The 16406-nt window shown below is 36.3% G+C and overlaps 2 protein-coding genes across 2 annotated transcripts; both read right to left on the reverse strand.

Moving 5' to 3' along the window:
- Nucleotides 1–1906: 1906 nt before the first annotated feature.
- Nucleotides 1907–8575, reverse strand: LOC148063426 (uncharacterized). The gene is made up of 9 exons (XM_087811100.1): nt 8419–8575; nt 5472–5577; nt 5325–5394; nt 5030–5252; nt 3366–3471; nt 3217–3286; nt 3087–3149; nt 2947–2999; nt 1907–2519 (listed from the first exon to the last, which is right to left on the reverse strand). Exons 1-9 carry the CDS (start codon nt 8547–8549, stop codon nt 2472–2474), a joined length of 870 nt encoding a protein of 289 aa, XP_087667226.1. The 5' UTR covers nt 8550–8575; the 3' UTR covers nt 1907–2471.
- Nucleotides 8576–9765: 1190 nt separating this feature from the next.
- On the reverse strand, nt 9766–16384 carry ro60 (Ro60, Y RNA binding protein). The gene is made up of 9 exons (XM_087810698.1): nt 16296–16384; nt 15041–15644; nt 14057–14277; nt 13808–13954; nt 13605–13742; nt 13420–13536; nt 13140–13256; nt 11291–11437; nt 9766–11063 (listed from the first exon to the last, which is right to left on the reverse strand). The coding sequence occupies exons 2-9, from the start codon at nt 15621–15623 to the stop codon at nt 10911–10913; spliced, it is 1623 nt and encodes a 540-aa protein (XP_087666824.1). The 5' UTR covers nt 15624–15644; nt 16296–16384; the 3' UTR covers nt 9766–10910.
- Nucleotides 16385–16406: the final 22 nt, after the last annotated feature.

The raw sequence follows: 16406 nt of genomic DNA on the forward strand, positions 1-16406 counted from the left end.
TTTCACGCCCGGGGTCAAGAGAAATGTCGAATTTTCAACTTTCTTTGAGGCTTCAGAAAACAACATTTTCAACATTTAGGCAACATTTTTTTGCGTTCACATGATCCGCCTGATATTAAACTATGGTTTAAAGACATTATTGCCCGATTTCAGAGACGTTGACTTTTCACCCTTTTTTCATACCCGGGGTCAAGAGAAATGTCGAATTTTCAACTTTCTTTGAGGCTTCAGAAATATTTCGAAATCTTTGCACTTTATAACTTGTCGGAGCCAATATTGCAAACGAAATTTCGTTCTGTTTACACTTGGTGTATCCAGAATGACAATAAAGGATGTCTAAGTCTAAGGCTAATTTCCCATGAGCACTTGCTAAACATCGCAAAAGTTGCCATGTCCCGGTTTGTCCAAGCGCGATATGAAGCGTGTTCACACCATCCCCAAGAACTTTTACAGTGAAAATAAAAAAATCACACAAAACACCTCAAGTCACGGTATACGAGTCATTCTACTAGTTTTGAGTTGATGTGTCATCACAAGTTATTTTACTACAAAAATATTAAGGTACCCAAAACTATCAGGAGCTGCTTTAAGTGATTGTGATCTGCGTATTTATCTGTGTTGCACAGGATGTGTGGTCCACAATAGAACATCACATCAGATAAGAAACTTGAACAGATGTAAGCGAGAAAAAAGAAAATTCACTCTCTATTCACAATGATTTGCATCACTCCGAACTGTTCTTGGTTCAAAGCTTCAAACTCTGCAGTTAACAAATTCTATTGGAAAAATAAAACTCCAAGAATAAAATTAACTACATTGCAAAAAAACCAAAGACACAAGGTGGACTTGAAGCTCCATATTTTGAACTTTATCATCTATCCTTCCAGCTTTAAATATCTAACCCAGTGGCTAAAAGATCAAAAGTCTGACTCTTCCTGGCTTGACACAGAACAAGCTCATCGTAATCAGAATCAGAATCAGAAATCCTTTATTTGTCCCGCGAGGGGAAATTCAGTTTAAACAACAGCAAGCGCAATACCTCAAATAAAAAATAAAAAACACCCAGAAATAGAATAATAAAATGAAAAGAAAGATCTAAATAGAATAGAATAAAAATCTGCCCTATATTATATATACACCATGATATTTACAAAAATAACAAGAAGAAAAGGTGCTGTTAAATATTTATCTTGCTGAGTTCTTATTGTGGAGTCTGATGGCAGCAGGGAGGAAGGACCTGCGGTACCTCTCCCTCACACACCTGGGATGGAGCATCCTAACAACCTACAACCAAGTAACAACCTACTGCTATCAGATCTTCAATTTATTACTCAAACTACTAAAAATCACTAATGTTTTAAAACTCTGACCATAAATACAATCTTAAAGGCTTGGTGGAGAACCTTAAAAATCACAAACTCAAAAAATAGCCCCTTCAATCCACTCACCCATCTGGCTGAACCCAGAGGGTTGCTAGAAGCAAAAGGGTGTGACACACCTGCACCACATTGTACAAGAAAACTCGCTCATAGGTTCTTCTGAACTTGTAGATACATTTAATATATGAACAAATTCACACTTTTTAGAATACATGCAATTGCATTCTATAACTATACCAGTAATTAGAAAAAATATATTGTCAGAAGATTCCATTCCAGTGAATAAAATACACACACTCGTACTTACACACACCCGCAGCCACATATAACACACACACACACACACACACACACACACACACACACACACACACACACACACACACACACACACACACACACACACACACACACACACACACACACACACACACACACACACACACACACACACACACACACACACACACACACACACACACACACACACACACACACACACACACACACACACACACACACACACACACACACACACACACACACACACACACACACACACACACACACACACACACACACACACACACACACACACACACACACACACACTGAGCCTGGACTGGGATATGAGTCGGTGGGAGGCGGTTGCCGGCTTCTGAGTCCGTCGGTGGCACCAGGGGTCATGCTTGCTTCGGGCTCTGTCGTGGCCCGGCTTGGCTGGGCCGGTTCCTGGTGTGGGGGCCAGGGCTTGTGGGGACCTTGGGCCTTTGCGGTGAAGGCCGCTGGTGCCGTGTTGGCTCCATTCGCTGACGTGGGGGTGATCCGCCTCCTGGGGTCTGTGGAGGTCTGCAGGGACGTGGTGCTGGTGGCGGTGGGGTTGGGGGGCTGGCCGGGTTTGGGCGGCAAGTGGACTGTTGGGGGTAGGGCTTGGGGTTTGCTAGTTGTTCTGGATGGCCCCCTGGCTTGGGTGGCCTTCCACCTTGTCCAGGATGGGGGGCCGTGGGTGGGCTGGTCTCATCATGGAATGCTGCCGTCCCCCCTGGTGCTCATGACGAGTGACTGATACGAGGTTTTATGGTTTCTCTGCCCTCATGACCGCAGCCTCCCTGTGACACTCCTTGTCACTCGCTCCTCATCCTAAGGGAAAAAAAAATCAAATTCTAATAAACGATTCTTAATTTGATAATAATAAAAAAAATTAAAATAATTTATTCAGTGTAATCAGATATAACCAAGTGTTGTTTGATTCAATTAATAAAAATGAGAAACATGAGTTTAGTTTACTAGTATAATGTTAACGATACGTTTTTTTTTCATCCTTTACACTTGCTTTTGTCATGCATCTCTTTCTTCTGTAATACACTATTGTCCAAAATCAAAACACCATAACGTTGAAGTGGCATTTATTCAATTTGTGTTTAGTTTACTAAATATATACATCCATCAGTTATCATTCATATAATAATAATTTTCAATGTTTAACAAAAAAAATACTTCATCGGCCACTTTCAATTTACTGGTGTCATAGATTAATGGAAGAAATCTCTTGATTACATCAAAATACCTCAATCCGTGTTTTTTTCGCTTCCGATGATACTTCGTCAGCTGCTCGTTTGACTAAAAGAAAAGGAAATGTGTTTGTTAGTACACAGAAATACTTTTTTTAAATTCCGAATTGGGATAAGAAAGATTACGGTAACTTACGTTGTGTTGGTCTCTGCAAACCTATTTCAATAGGTGCACTTGTGTCGATACTAGTTGAAGTTGCTGTAAAAGAAAAGTTGTACAGTTCAAGTAAAACACCTGAATCAGCATAAAAAAAAGTGTCACTTACAACTTTCGCCATTGAGATACGACAGCAAGCCTTTTCGATCCGGGCGTCTGACAGCCGGTATATTCTCTGTCTGCAATTGAAATAAAAAAGGTCACATATGATTCATAATCTTTGATAAACTAAATGACAATAAACATAAATGTACTCACCGCTGCTCTTTGAACATAGAACACATGGGTAAGACACACATTGTTGAGAAAGAACAATATCGAGTCCAAGGTATAATATTCTTTTGGTCGTCCATCTTTACCCGTTCTGAACACAAGAACACAATAGCATAGGAAATGGTGAAACCAGTTTTAAAGGTGAACATATGTCTCCCTCAAAAAGATGCCTTGGGTTGTTGGACTTCAGTCAATATCCAGAATACTATTAGAATATTCCTTATAAAGTGTAACAGAAGATACTGAATAATGCATCAGACTTTCATTTACACTCAAAGTTAGTATTTTTAGTGAGTTAGTGCGTCTCAATTTTTAGTTTTCGAAATTTAGTGCGCCATGCACACTATATATATATATATATATAATATATATGCAAATATATGCATATACTTAATGTTCATTTTCAGCAGCAGTAGGTTAGTATGCATCAGGATAGTGTATGCACTAACTAGCAAATTCTCCACAGATAGTATGTCTCAAATCAAACACTGCCGCTACACACTAACAGGAAATGACACGACGGCTTCTTCTTCTACTTCTATTTAACGATGGTTGCAACCAACTGTTGGAACACTATCAACACTAAAGAAATATCAGAACACAAGAATACAATAGCATATGGTGAGACATTTACAGATAAATATAAAGGAACAATATTGTCTGTGGTCTTAAATTAACCAGTTTTAAAGGTGAACATATGTCTCCCTCAAAAAGATGGCTTGGGTTGTTGGACTCAGAGGTCATCTGTCAATATCCAGAATACTATTAGAATTAGGGATATTAGGGCCCCGATATTCAGCATTTTGAGGAATATCACTATCGGGCTTTTTTGATAATCCGACGCCCGATAAGAGATCCAGTTAAAAGGGTTATTTTGGCTTTGATGCAGCAGTGACTCTCTGACTCCAGTCACTACTCGGTCTCCCACTTTGCCCCATGCCTCTATGATGTTTAATAAAACTATGATTAAAGTAGGGCTTCACAATTAATCGTTAAAAAAAAAATACGAATAAGATTTAGTTCTATGATCTCAAAGTGTTTTTGATTGATTTCATCCAAACATCTGGAAGCTATTGAGGAAAAACACTAATATCTACAAATAAATATTTATTTAAAATATTTTGAGAGGTTTATAGTAAAAACTATGAATACATATTATGAATATTATTTAGTTCTATGATCTCAAACTGATTTTGATTCATTTCAACCAAACATCTGGAAGCTATTGAGAAAAAACAACAATATTTACAAATAAATATTTATATAATATATTTTGAGAGGTTTATAGTATAAACAATGAATACATATTATGCATAGGATTTAGTTCTATGATGTGTTCGTCTTTACTCTGCACTAAGGGTTGATTTATTATTGACTATTACATATATTTTCACCACTTTAAGCACGTTTTTTCAGAAGTTTTTTGAATATTTGCTGTGGATATAGTACGTCTGTTCATTGTTTTTTTGTTCAATAAAGTGCAATTTATATTTATATTGGGGGGGGGGTGGGGTTCGTGAGAGAATCGTGATCTCAATTCAAAACAAAAAAAAACAACAACGTTATTCTCATTTTGTCCAGAATCATGCAGCCCTAGTTTAAAGCCATTTAAACAAAGTTAAGTGTTGGACCATCTAACACTGACCTACCCCTGGATTATGTAGTTAGTCTTGACATTCCTCGGCCAAGAGAATTCTCCGAATATAACCTCGTCCCCTTTAGCGACGATTTCCTTTTTCTGCATGTTGTACTGACGAAGAACACTTAACACATCCGCCATGTTCACTTTTCTTGTGTGGAAGTGGATTCGTTGTGTTGGTCTCTGCAAACCTATTTCAATAGGTGCACTTGTGTCGATACTAGTTGAAGTTGCTGTAAAAGAAAAGTTGTACAGTTCAAGTAAAACACCTGAATCAGCATAAAAAAAAAAAAAGTGTCACTTACAACTTTCGCCATTGAGATACGACAGCAAGCCTTTTCGATCCGGGCGTCTGACAGCCGGTATATTCTCTGTCTGCAATTGAAATAAAAAAGGTCACATGATTCATAATCTTTGATAAACTAAATGACAATAAACATAAATGTACTCACCGCTGCTCTTTGCACATATAACACATGGGTAAGACACACATTGTTGAGAAAGAACAATATCGAGTCCAAGGTATAATATTCTTTTGGTCGTCCATCTTTACCCGTTCTGAACACAAGAACACAATAGCATAGGAAATGGTGAGACATTTACAGATAAATATACAGGAACAATATTGTCTGTGGTCTTAAATTAACCAGTTTTAAAGGTGAACATATGTCTCCCTCAAAAAGATGCCTTGGGTTGTTGGACTCAGAGGTCATCAGTCAATATCCAGAATACTATTAGAATTAGGGATATTAGGGCCCCGATATTCGGCATTTTGAGGAATATCGGCATCTGCCTTTTTTTGAAAATCCGACGCCCGATAAGAGATCAATTTAAAACTGCTATTTTGGCTGAGATGCAGCAGTGACTCTCTGACTCCCACTTTGCCCCATGCCTCTATGATGTTTAATACAAATATGTTTATTATATATATAACATATATAGGGCTGCACGATTAATCGTTAAAAAAAAAATCATGATCTCATTTCAAAGCGACGACGATTATAAAAATTAAAAATAATAATAATTGTACCGCATTCACAAAATTCTAATAGTATAAATGAAAATATATTGACGTGTATGACAGAGGATGTACTTATATATGATAGAGTAACAATAGCAAACGTGTAAGAAGGTTATTTATATTTGTTGAGCGTGTGCCGTGAAGGGCAGAACGAGTGACCGGTTGTTTACAGCGGTGAAGTTAGTTTGATGTTGGATATTCGACAGACATTCGCTCAAGCAACCGCCGCGTCATTGTCCACTACATGCACCACGAGAGCTCACTGAAGCGGCCGATAGAACCGCCAAGAGTCGCTGACGCTCCAGCGTCACGTCTGTTAGGGAGCGTCAATGATTTGACTTTGACAATCGTTAACATATAAATTAGGCTTTGAGAGGTGCATAGTAAATACAATGAATATATATTATGAATATGATTTAGTTCTATGATCTCAAAGTGTTTTTGATTGATTTCATCCAAACATCTGGAAGCTATTGAGAAAAAACACTAATATTTAGAAATAAATATTTATTTAAAATATTTTGAGACATGAACAGTAAAAACAATGAATATATATTATGAATATGATTTAGTTCTATGATCTCAAACTAATTTTGATTGATTTCATCCGAAAATCTGGAAGCTATTGAGAAAAAAACTAATATTTAGAAATAAATATTTATTTAAAATATTTTGAGAGGTTTATAGTAAAAACAATGGACGCATATTATGAATATGATTTAGTTCTATGATGTCAAAGTGTTTTTGATTGATTTCATCCAAACATCTGGAAGCTATTGAGAAAAAACACTAATATTTACAAATAAACATTTATTTTAAATATTTTGAGACATGAACATTGAAAACAATGAATATATATTATGAATATGATTTAGTTCTATGATCTCAAACTAATTTTGATTGATTTCATCCAAACATCTAAAAGCTATTGAGAAAAACAACAATATTTACAAATAAATATTTATTTTAAATATTTTGAGACATGAACAGTAAAAACAATGAATAAATATTATGAATATGATGTAGTTCTATGATCTCAAACTGATTTTGATTGATTTCATCCAAACATCTGGAAGCTATTGAGAAAAAAACAACAATATTTACAAATAAATATTTAAAATATTTTGAGAGGTTTATAGTAAAAACAATGAATACATATTATGAATAGGATTTAGTTCTATGATCTCAAAGTTTTTTTTTTATTGATTTCATCCAAACATCTGGAAGATATTTAGAGAAAACACTAATATTTACCAATACATATTTATTTTAAATATTTTGAGACATGAACAGTAAAAACAATGAATATATATTATGAATATGATTTAGTTCTATGATCTCAAACTGATTTTGATTGATTTCATCCAAACATCTGGAAGCTATTGAGAAAAAACACTAATATTTACAAATAAATATTTATTTTAAATATTTTGAGACATGAACATTGAAAACAATGAATACATATTATGAATATGATGTAGTTCTATGATCTCAAACTAATTTTGATTGATTTCATCCAAACATCTAAAAGCTATTGAGAAAAACAACAATATTTACAAATACATATTTATTTTAAATATTTTGAGACATGAACAGTAAAAACAATGAATACATATTATGAATATGATGTAGTTCTATGATCTCAAACTGATTTTGATTGATTTTATCCAAACATCTGGAAGCTATTGAGAAAAAACACTAATATTTACAAATAAATATTTATTTTAAATATTTTGAGACATGAACATTGAAAACAATGAATATATATTATGAATATGATGTAGTTCTATGATCTCAAAGTGTTTTTGATTGATTTCATCCAAACATCTGGAAGATATTTAGAGAAAACACTAATATTTACCAATACATATTCATTTTAAATATTTTGAGACATGAACAGTAAAAACAAGGAATATATATTATGAATATGATTTAGTTCTATGATCTCAAACTGATTTTGATCGATTTCATCCAAACATCTGGAAGATATTGAGAAAAAACAACAATATTTACAAATAAATATTTATTTAAAATATTTTGAGAGGTTTATAGTAAAAACAATGATTACATATTATAAATATGTTTTAGTTCTATGATGTGTTTGTACTTTTATTTACTCTGCACTGAAGGTTGATTTATTATTGACTAATACATATATTTTCATCAAACTTTAAGCACGTTTTTTCAGATTTTTTTTTAGTATTTGCTGTGAATAAAGTACGTCTGTTCATTGTTTTTTTTGTTCAATAAATGCAATTTATATTTATATTGGGGGGGAGAGGTCGTTAGAGAATCGTGATCTCAATTCAAAACAAAAAAAACGTTATTTAAAGCCATTTAAACAAAGTTAAGTGTTGGACCATCTAACACTGACCTACCCCTGGATTATGTAGTTAGTCTTGACATTCTTCGGCCAAGAGAATTCTCCGAATATAACCTCGTCCCCTTTAGCGACGATTTCCTTTTTCTGGATGTTGTACTGACGAAGAACACTTAACACATCCGCCATGTTCACTTTTCTTGTGTGGAAGTGGATTCGAAAGGCCCCCGATTATCAACATCAGGTAGTCCCGCGCGATGCCTGATCCCAACTTTTCGCTCTTAAAATATGTTAGTTATTAAAAATCTTTTTGTTCAGATGTACAGGTAGTTAAGACAAATAAACTCTGCATTCATTGTTTAATGTACTGTTCTATTAAAAGGTAACAACATGAATAACTGGCCTTCAACAGAACAGCGTTCATTTAAATCTCAGTAAATATAGATATCAATCTATTTTTAACCATTGAATAAACACTTTTGAAATTCTTACTTTATTCAAGTTTTAATTTTTTATTAAATGTGTTATAAATGTGTTTTTACATTTTATTAATTTGACTGATGGGTAATTCTGACTCAAATACATTACCAATTCAACTTTATTGGATATAATAATAACCAAATGAATTTTAATGTTAAGTGATCGTTGTCTCATTTTATTTTGTGATCTGCGTATGTATCTGTGTTGCAAAGGATGTGTGGTCCACATGAGAACATCACATCAGATAAGAGGCTATTTCTTGTCCTGTGTTTTCACTCACTTGAAGTGATGTAAGCGCTTGTGTCAAGATGTTTTGTGGAGCCCTTCATAGCTGGCTTCCAGTTTCTTTCAGGATCAACTTTTAAATTCTTACTTTCAGATCTAGTCATGGTCAGGCTCCTCCTTACATCACTGATCTGATCCAGCCTTACACCCCAGCTCGGGCTCTGAGGTCTGTGGATAAAAATCTGCTGATGGTTCCTGAACACGGTTCAGGACCAGAGGAGAGAAATCCTTCCAGGCTGTTGCTCCTAAGCTTTGGAACGATCTTCCTCTCTGTTTGTGTTTGATGATCTACTGACTCCTTCAAGAAACATCAAGACATTTTTATTCGTGCAGACTTTTCCTTGATTTTCTGGAACTCCTGTGTTGTACTCTGTGTTATCTTGATCCCTTAAGCATATATTTTATTGAGTTTTGTTTGGATTATTTAAGCGCTTTGTGACCCTGGTCTGGAAAAGCGCTATACGAATATAAATTACTTACTTTAAAAATAACAACCGTTTCAGTTTTAGAAATCGATTTTAAAATACATTTCCTGAACATCTGTCGAGTAATCTGTTAAAAAATAAAGTTACTTGTAATCAATTATACATTTTAATTTAAGATACAATACTTTTGTAATGAAACTCAAACAGTTTACATAGAGCAGCGAGGTGTTTATTAGAGTCAAGTCGTCACATGTTAATACAAAAGTGGTACAACTACACCATTACAAACAGTCTACAAATAAAAAAATAACTATGGCCAAATAAACAACGTCTTGTCTTTTCATTTAAAATAATGAATACTGAAAATAAAATTTTAAAGTAATTGGCCCCGTTTTTTGCCAATTGATCATAAAATGACTTCCAACGATCAATTACAGATATTCAATTATCAGCACTTAAATATGAACTAAGAAAAGTGTTCTCTCATTTCATTTTCATTTATACTCAACTAACATGCACAAAGTCTTGAAATCCAATGTTAGTGTTTGCAACTTTCAACACTTATAAATATAAAAAAACAAACATGAAATGCTACAGGATTCTGTCCAAAAAACAGACAAAAGTAACTTCTTAATCCAGTCCGGTAAAGACATAACAGTAAAGCAGCACGTCATGAATAAAACTAACATTGTGACATGAAATCGTCTCCAAAATACAGTACATTGAGTTTCACCGTTTTAAAGATGGAGCTCTACTGATGGAGTCTTATGAGGAGCAACTGCTCAATTGTACTGTAAACGAGGTCAAAATAGTAACTAATACTATCACGACAACACATGGACAAGAATGAAAATATCATTAGAGCTTAACTTAAAATCAATTGATTAATTTTAAGTAGACACTTGAACTTGCAAAGACAATCTGCAATAAAGCAAGAGGACGTCATTAAATAAAGTCTGGCCTTATCGACATCGATAAAGATCTGGTAAATTGTCCAACAATCCACCTACGATTGCTCTGTGTTTTCCAACTTTCTTAGTTCTATCAGCTCTTATCTGTGTATCTTATCATGTATCCTAATATTTACTATGCAGATCCTGTTTCACACTCCCTTATTTAACTTGTTGCAAAGGTGGCGACAGAATTGCTATCGTTCCTGTTCAATCAACATCACAAATGTTAGCCATGTCTGCCCAGCCAGCTGGATGCCGTCAGTTCTACAGTATCAAGAGGGTGTCGTGCAGTTGTTAAATGAATGACATCAATAAAAAAAAAATCACACCTTCCTTTCATTTTTTTGGTGAACTCAAAACAACATGAGTTAATCTTTTACGGAATTGTAAAGTTGGATTTCCTTTGATCAGATCCGATCCAGGGCGAGGTGACGGATGAGGCTGAAAGCGCCGAGGTCGAAGCCGCAGAGGTTCATCAATCCTCGGTCTCCAGCGTCTTCAATAGCGTAGCCGCTGGCGGTCAAGTCACAGATCACCAACTTGGAATTCGAGCCAGTTATCTGTAGAAAAAAAAACATCATTTTTTTTTCTAAAAGAGTTGCTTCAACAAAAGCCAAAGTTGCTGTGATTTAAAGTCTATATTTGTGTGTGTTTACAAGGCTTATGTGCGCACTTTTGTCTGCCAAAGTGCTTAATGTGTTTGTGTATCCGTGCAGGGTAAACAACGTTACCTGATTGTTTTATTATTCAGAGCGTGGTAAAATCTGTTAAAACAAAGCGAGCTTACTTGTCGGTGTTTCCTCAGGGACTCCACAGGGCTCACGCAAAGAGGCAAAAATGCGTTGTTGCTTAAAATAATGAAGACATCCACAGGTTTTCTGTTCTCTGTGGCCCACGTAACAGGAAGAGTGCAGTCTGTGCTTGTTGCTGGGATCTGTGGAATATAGTTAATACCCAAAATGTTATATATATATATGGAGCTGATTGTTTAAAAAATATCTTTGATTCTCAATGACAATAATTGTCATTCTTTTAAATTTATTTTTGCAGGTTTCTGACAGCTTAAGTAAAATACTTTTGACCACTTTTGATACCATTTAAAATTAAATTTAACACCAATAGTCAAGCTAGTGGAAAAAAAGCTGTTTGCTATTATCACTTTATTAAACCTATTCTTTTAATGAAATGTTAGTAAGAAAGTAAGTAAATAATGGTTATTTCTAAAGCACCCATGTAAAATAATTTCCTTCTTACTTCATTTCATATTTTTTTAATTGATCAACTTGACTGAAAGGCTTTTCTGGCGCAAAAACATTTGATTTGCAATTAAACTTTACAGTATATATAACTTAGAAAAATACATAAAATGTTCCCCTCTTCTTCATATGGTCTTCACTTCCGAAAATTAGATTCAAGACAATGTTGCCTTTTAAGACTTTGACTCGCGAAAACACCATTTTTAACCCTTGCATTATATCTCAGGGTCAAGACGACCCGAAGGCTCAAAAACAAATGTGTTTGTTGTCTCCGAGTCAAGGCAAACGACCTCCCTGGCTTCCAGAGACAACACAAGGGATACCACAAACACATTTTTTTTCGAAGCCTTCGTGTCACCTTGACCCCGAGATAACACATGGTTTAAGTATTTATATATTTATTGAGCCAACAAAATATGACATTTGATTTCACTAAACTACTATAATATCTAAACATAAAGATACACAACGTGACAATTTAGAGAACATTAATTTAATCTGCACTACACATCACGGCCAGATGGGGGTGCCAACGAGCTGCACATTTTTAAAATTAAAAAAAAAAATCGTATCCATTTCTTTTAGCCTGGGTGCCATCCTATTTCTACTGGGACTCCTACACTCTGGGACTGCTTTACCCGCTTCCGTTTGGAATTGGAAATCAGGTAATGAAGGCATCATAAGCCTCTTCCGATTGAATGACCCCTGGATGACCCTACCATACCACGATCCAATCAGATCACCTCATTATTCACTTGTGGTGGTGACTATGTTATTGTGTTGGCCTTAGAAATCTGCCGCGAGGGCGAGAATGTCTTTCCCGGTACGAAAAGCATTCAGGGCCTCATGTCGCTCATGTTTCAGCTCTGAAACTCCGTCTAAATCAGCAGCAACATACGAAATCGCCTGTTCCATCAAGTAAGTAATTAAGTAAGTAATTTATATTTATAGAGCGCTTTTCCAGACCAGGGTCACAAAGCGCTTAAACAATCAAAACAATATTCAATAAAGTATGTACTTTAAAGGGCAAGATAAAACTGATAACACAACAGGAGTTCCAGAAAATCAAGGAAAAGGCTGAACAAACAAATAAAAGCTACTAGCATCGCTAGCGTCGGCTTCCGCGTCGTCCATGTTGATGATGATGTGAAGCCCTGACGATGGGGCGGAGATAGCAGGGACCAATCAGCGCCCTCGTCCAGATTTTGGACAAATATTCGAATTCCAGACGGAAGCGGGTCAAGCGATCCCAGACTATTCTTTTAGGGTAGCGAGTGTAGGAGCCCCAGGTCGAGGTAGGATGGCACCCAGGCTACCATTTTGTTTGCAAATGAAACATATATACTGTAAATGAAGTGCATGTAGTATTTTAAGTCTCACCCTCATCAGCTCTCCGACTGCGTCCGAGAGAGACGTGTCAGCTGTGATGGAACATGGAATCAAGCCGCTGTGCGAGTACGACAGCACCTGCGTCTCTGCCTCCGTTCTCGCAAAAACCTTCGGATAACACAAGAGAATGAATCACAACTAAAGTCGCCAAAGCTATTCACTCAAAGAAACTCTAAACCTTAAAGTACCTTTTGAACTTGCACAAAAGATCATGTCAACAAGTCATTCTTTAGAGGCAGTAAATAATGAAACAACTTGGGCATCATCTCACCATAGCAACCGCTGCAGCGGCGACAGGTGTGATGACTGACGTCCCTTTAAGACGTCTGCTCAACATATTGCTCACATCCACAGCAACCAGGAAGCGTTTACCGACCGGATTCACATTCTAAGGGCAGAGAAAGACAGTAAAAAGTGCACTACACCATAATGGAAACACCATAAAACACAGCTTACCACAAAACTCTTGTAAAATGCAGAGTCCAGTGAATTGAGGATGCTGCTGTCTGGTATCCAGTTTGTCTTCCCTAGATACCCCTGACCCATCTTGTACTTCTCCATGGCCACCAATACAGTGAAAGGATGCAGCTTTGACTGAGAAAAAACCCAGTCAACACCATCATATTCATCTTTTAAATACATATGATCCAAGAACATACCTTTTTGATTTCTGTCTCACGCTGGATTCTGTCACAAAATGCCCGCATTTCAGGACTTTCTGGTTCAAGAACCTTATTTACCGCCATTTTACACAAGGCTTTAATCGCGGATTGTATTGACATTTCCTTTAACAATGCATGCCACACCTGAACACACAAAAAAGAAGTGAGAATAGAACGACACAAGATCCTAAAAATGAAATCAACAAAAACAACAAAACAACCAAACGCCTACACAGCATCACTGACCTGCTTGGACTTTAGGTGGTCCGTCAGGAGAATTTCCCACTCGAGTTTGTTTTCCTCTATTAAATTAACCACTTCTGTTTCATCGTCAGTGTGCTTCACTTTCTCCACCACCTCCAAGTAAGCTAGTACTTTAGCGACCTCTTCAGAGTTCTCCTTGTCTTTGTAGGCGAGTTGGACTTCTGCCCATCCTTTAGTTACATATTTGCTGAGAACAGCGACGGCTTTAATGGGAAAAAAAAACATGTTAAAAACTGTGAGGCATTAATAAATAGATTTTTGCAATTTTCTATACCGAATATAAAAAAACAAAACAAAACTTAGGGCTGTGTATTTGCAAGAATCTGGCGATACGATACACATCATGATACAGGGACAATTATCAGTATATAGCAATATATTGTGATACTATAAAAACAAGGATATATTTGTCGTATTTTCCCGAGTACTTGACTCTGGTGTTGCAGAATTTACAGACCACATGACTCTTTAAGAAGTTATAACAGCTTTCATTTGTTTGGAACTAAAATATTTCCAAACATCAGCTTTAAAGGTTTCTGGAGTGTATCCTCATGTCCTCATTCATCGCCGGGATCTTGTGGAATTTATTGTAGGCGCTCTGTTTTTCTATTATTTTATTCTGTACTGACAAAAAAAAATCCTATTTAGTATTTACAATACTGGCAAGAAAAGCTATAGCTGCATAAATTGCAATGAGTGCTGCCATCTAGTGGTTCAGTTGCAACGCTGAAAATTAACAAACGAATAATTGCAAGATAATTGTAAATAAAATATTGAATTATTTCATAATAAACACATACTTTAAAAAACCATAAAAGAAAAACCTCTTGGTTTCCTGCACAATATTTACTTTATCGTCAACATTTACTTCAAACCAAACAACTTAAACTAAATTATAAACACAATACTTGATGAAAATTGTATTTTATAATAAAATAAACTAATACAAATGTTATATATCCTTACCCTCATGCACTGGCTTGGTGTGAGAAAGTCGCAGCACATCTCTGTGAGACCATCCTTCCCTTTGTTTGCATTTGGTCATAGCAGCAGCCAAGACCAGAGCGTCTTGCTTATTGTACCAATCGGAAACTGCCTTTCTTAATGCGCGGCCCCAGATGCCGCACTTCATGCCCTCCTTCAATTGAGTCTTGTAGTTAATAAACGTGAACAGATGTGCAGGGTCGCAGCAGATATCCTTCAGGGCTTTAAACGCGGCCTGACGGGTCTTGAGTTCAGAGTGCTGCGAGCACAGCGCCAGGGCAAAAATACAAGGCTCAACCCTTGACGCTCTGTCATCTTGAGCAAACCTTTTTATCTCTTCCACGACCTCGCAGCCTTGTCCAGCCTGCAGCAGAGATTGAAGTGCTCCTGCATCTTCCACGCTCACGGGTTTCCCGTCCCTGGCGGTGTATGTTATTCCCTCCGAGCCGTAACAGAGGAAGCGGCACAGTCTGACTTTGTCGTTGATTTCCCAAGAGCAAGCGTCACCCGATGGATTCGCTGTACGGCTGCTGAAGATATCGGAAGATTTTTCTGAGGGTTCCATAGTCACAACCACCAGAGGCACCTTAAATGCAGAAGGGAAATTACAAATAAATAGTCAGTAGTGTCCGATTGGAGACATGAGATAACATAATATACCAAGAATATGTAATAATTCATTCATGGGGTTGTCAAAGGTATTTACACCTAAAGATACAATACTCAAAATGATCGATAACTGGAATATTGTTCTATTTTTTTTGCACTGCTTATACCTGAAACACAGTAGTCTCTGACAACGTTATATCCTCTCTGTAGAACGTGTACAAACAAGAATAGCTTAAAGAGGATTAGAGGACACAATGATCGACTGATCGAGTGATAAAACCTAAAATGTTCGTTAAGGGAGATGCAAAAACACAAATAATAATAAAAAAAAGATGAACTATTTGCCTCAAAACAAAGTAACATAACGCTCAATTTCAGCTCTAGCGTATATTAAGTACGTGTATATAAACATGTGTTCAACTGTTTGGACTCACACATGTAAAAACGCAGGAACTATTTGTTGTTTATGCTTTTGTTTTTTTTCATCCAAGCAACTCTGAACTTGATGGAGTTTTTCACTAGCAAAGCAGCTAGCTTGGTCAGCTAAGTGACATAAAGTGCTGACAGCACACGAAAGCGCACACAACTCACAAATATAAGGATAAACACAGTGAAGTTGAACCCTTACCAAGTTATAGACGTGTTGAATAATAACACGTTGAAGCGGTTTTGTAAATAAAGGCCTAAATCCGACTGAGACAGTGAGCTCCAAAGCCGGCTTCTTCTTCTGACTTTAGGC

The sequence above is a fragment of the Callionymus lyra genome, chromosome 16 (assembly GCF_982586985.1).
Source record: "Callionymus lyra chromosome 16, fCalLyr1.hap1.1, whole genome shotgun sequence".
Classification (NCBI taxonomy): Eukaryota; Metazoa; Chordata; class Actinopteri; order Syngnathiformes; family Callionymidae; genus Callionymus; species Callionymus lyra.

Bases quoted from the DNA above. Each gene is read 5' to 3' on its own strand.
- LOC148063426 (XM_087811100.1), bottom strand. From the start codon at position 8,549: ATGGCGGATGTGTTAAGTGTTCTTCGTCAGTACAACATCCAGAAAAAG. The intron at 5,578-8,418 runs GTAGGTCAGTGT...TCTTGTGTTCAG, and splicing joins ACTAACTACATAATCCAGGG to AACGGGTAAAGATGGACGAC. The intron at 3,150-3,216 runs GTAAGTGACACT...TTTCTTTTACAG, and splicing joins GTATCTCAATGGCGAAAGTT to CAACTTCAACTAGTATCGAC.
- ro60 (XM_087810698.1), bottom strand. From the start codon at position 15,623: ATGGAACCCTCAGAAAAATCTTCCGATATCTTCAGCAGCCGTACAGCG. The intron at 14,278-15,040 runs GTAAGGATATAT...TTCCCATTAAAG, and splicing joins CACCAAGCCAGTGCATGAGG to CCGTCGCTGTTCTCAGCAAA. The intron at 13,257-13,419 runs GTGAGATGATGC...TGTTATCCGAAG, and splicing joins CCGCTGCAGCGGTTGCTATG to GTTTTTGCGAGAACGGAGGC.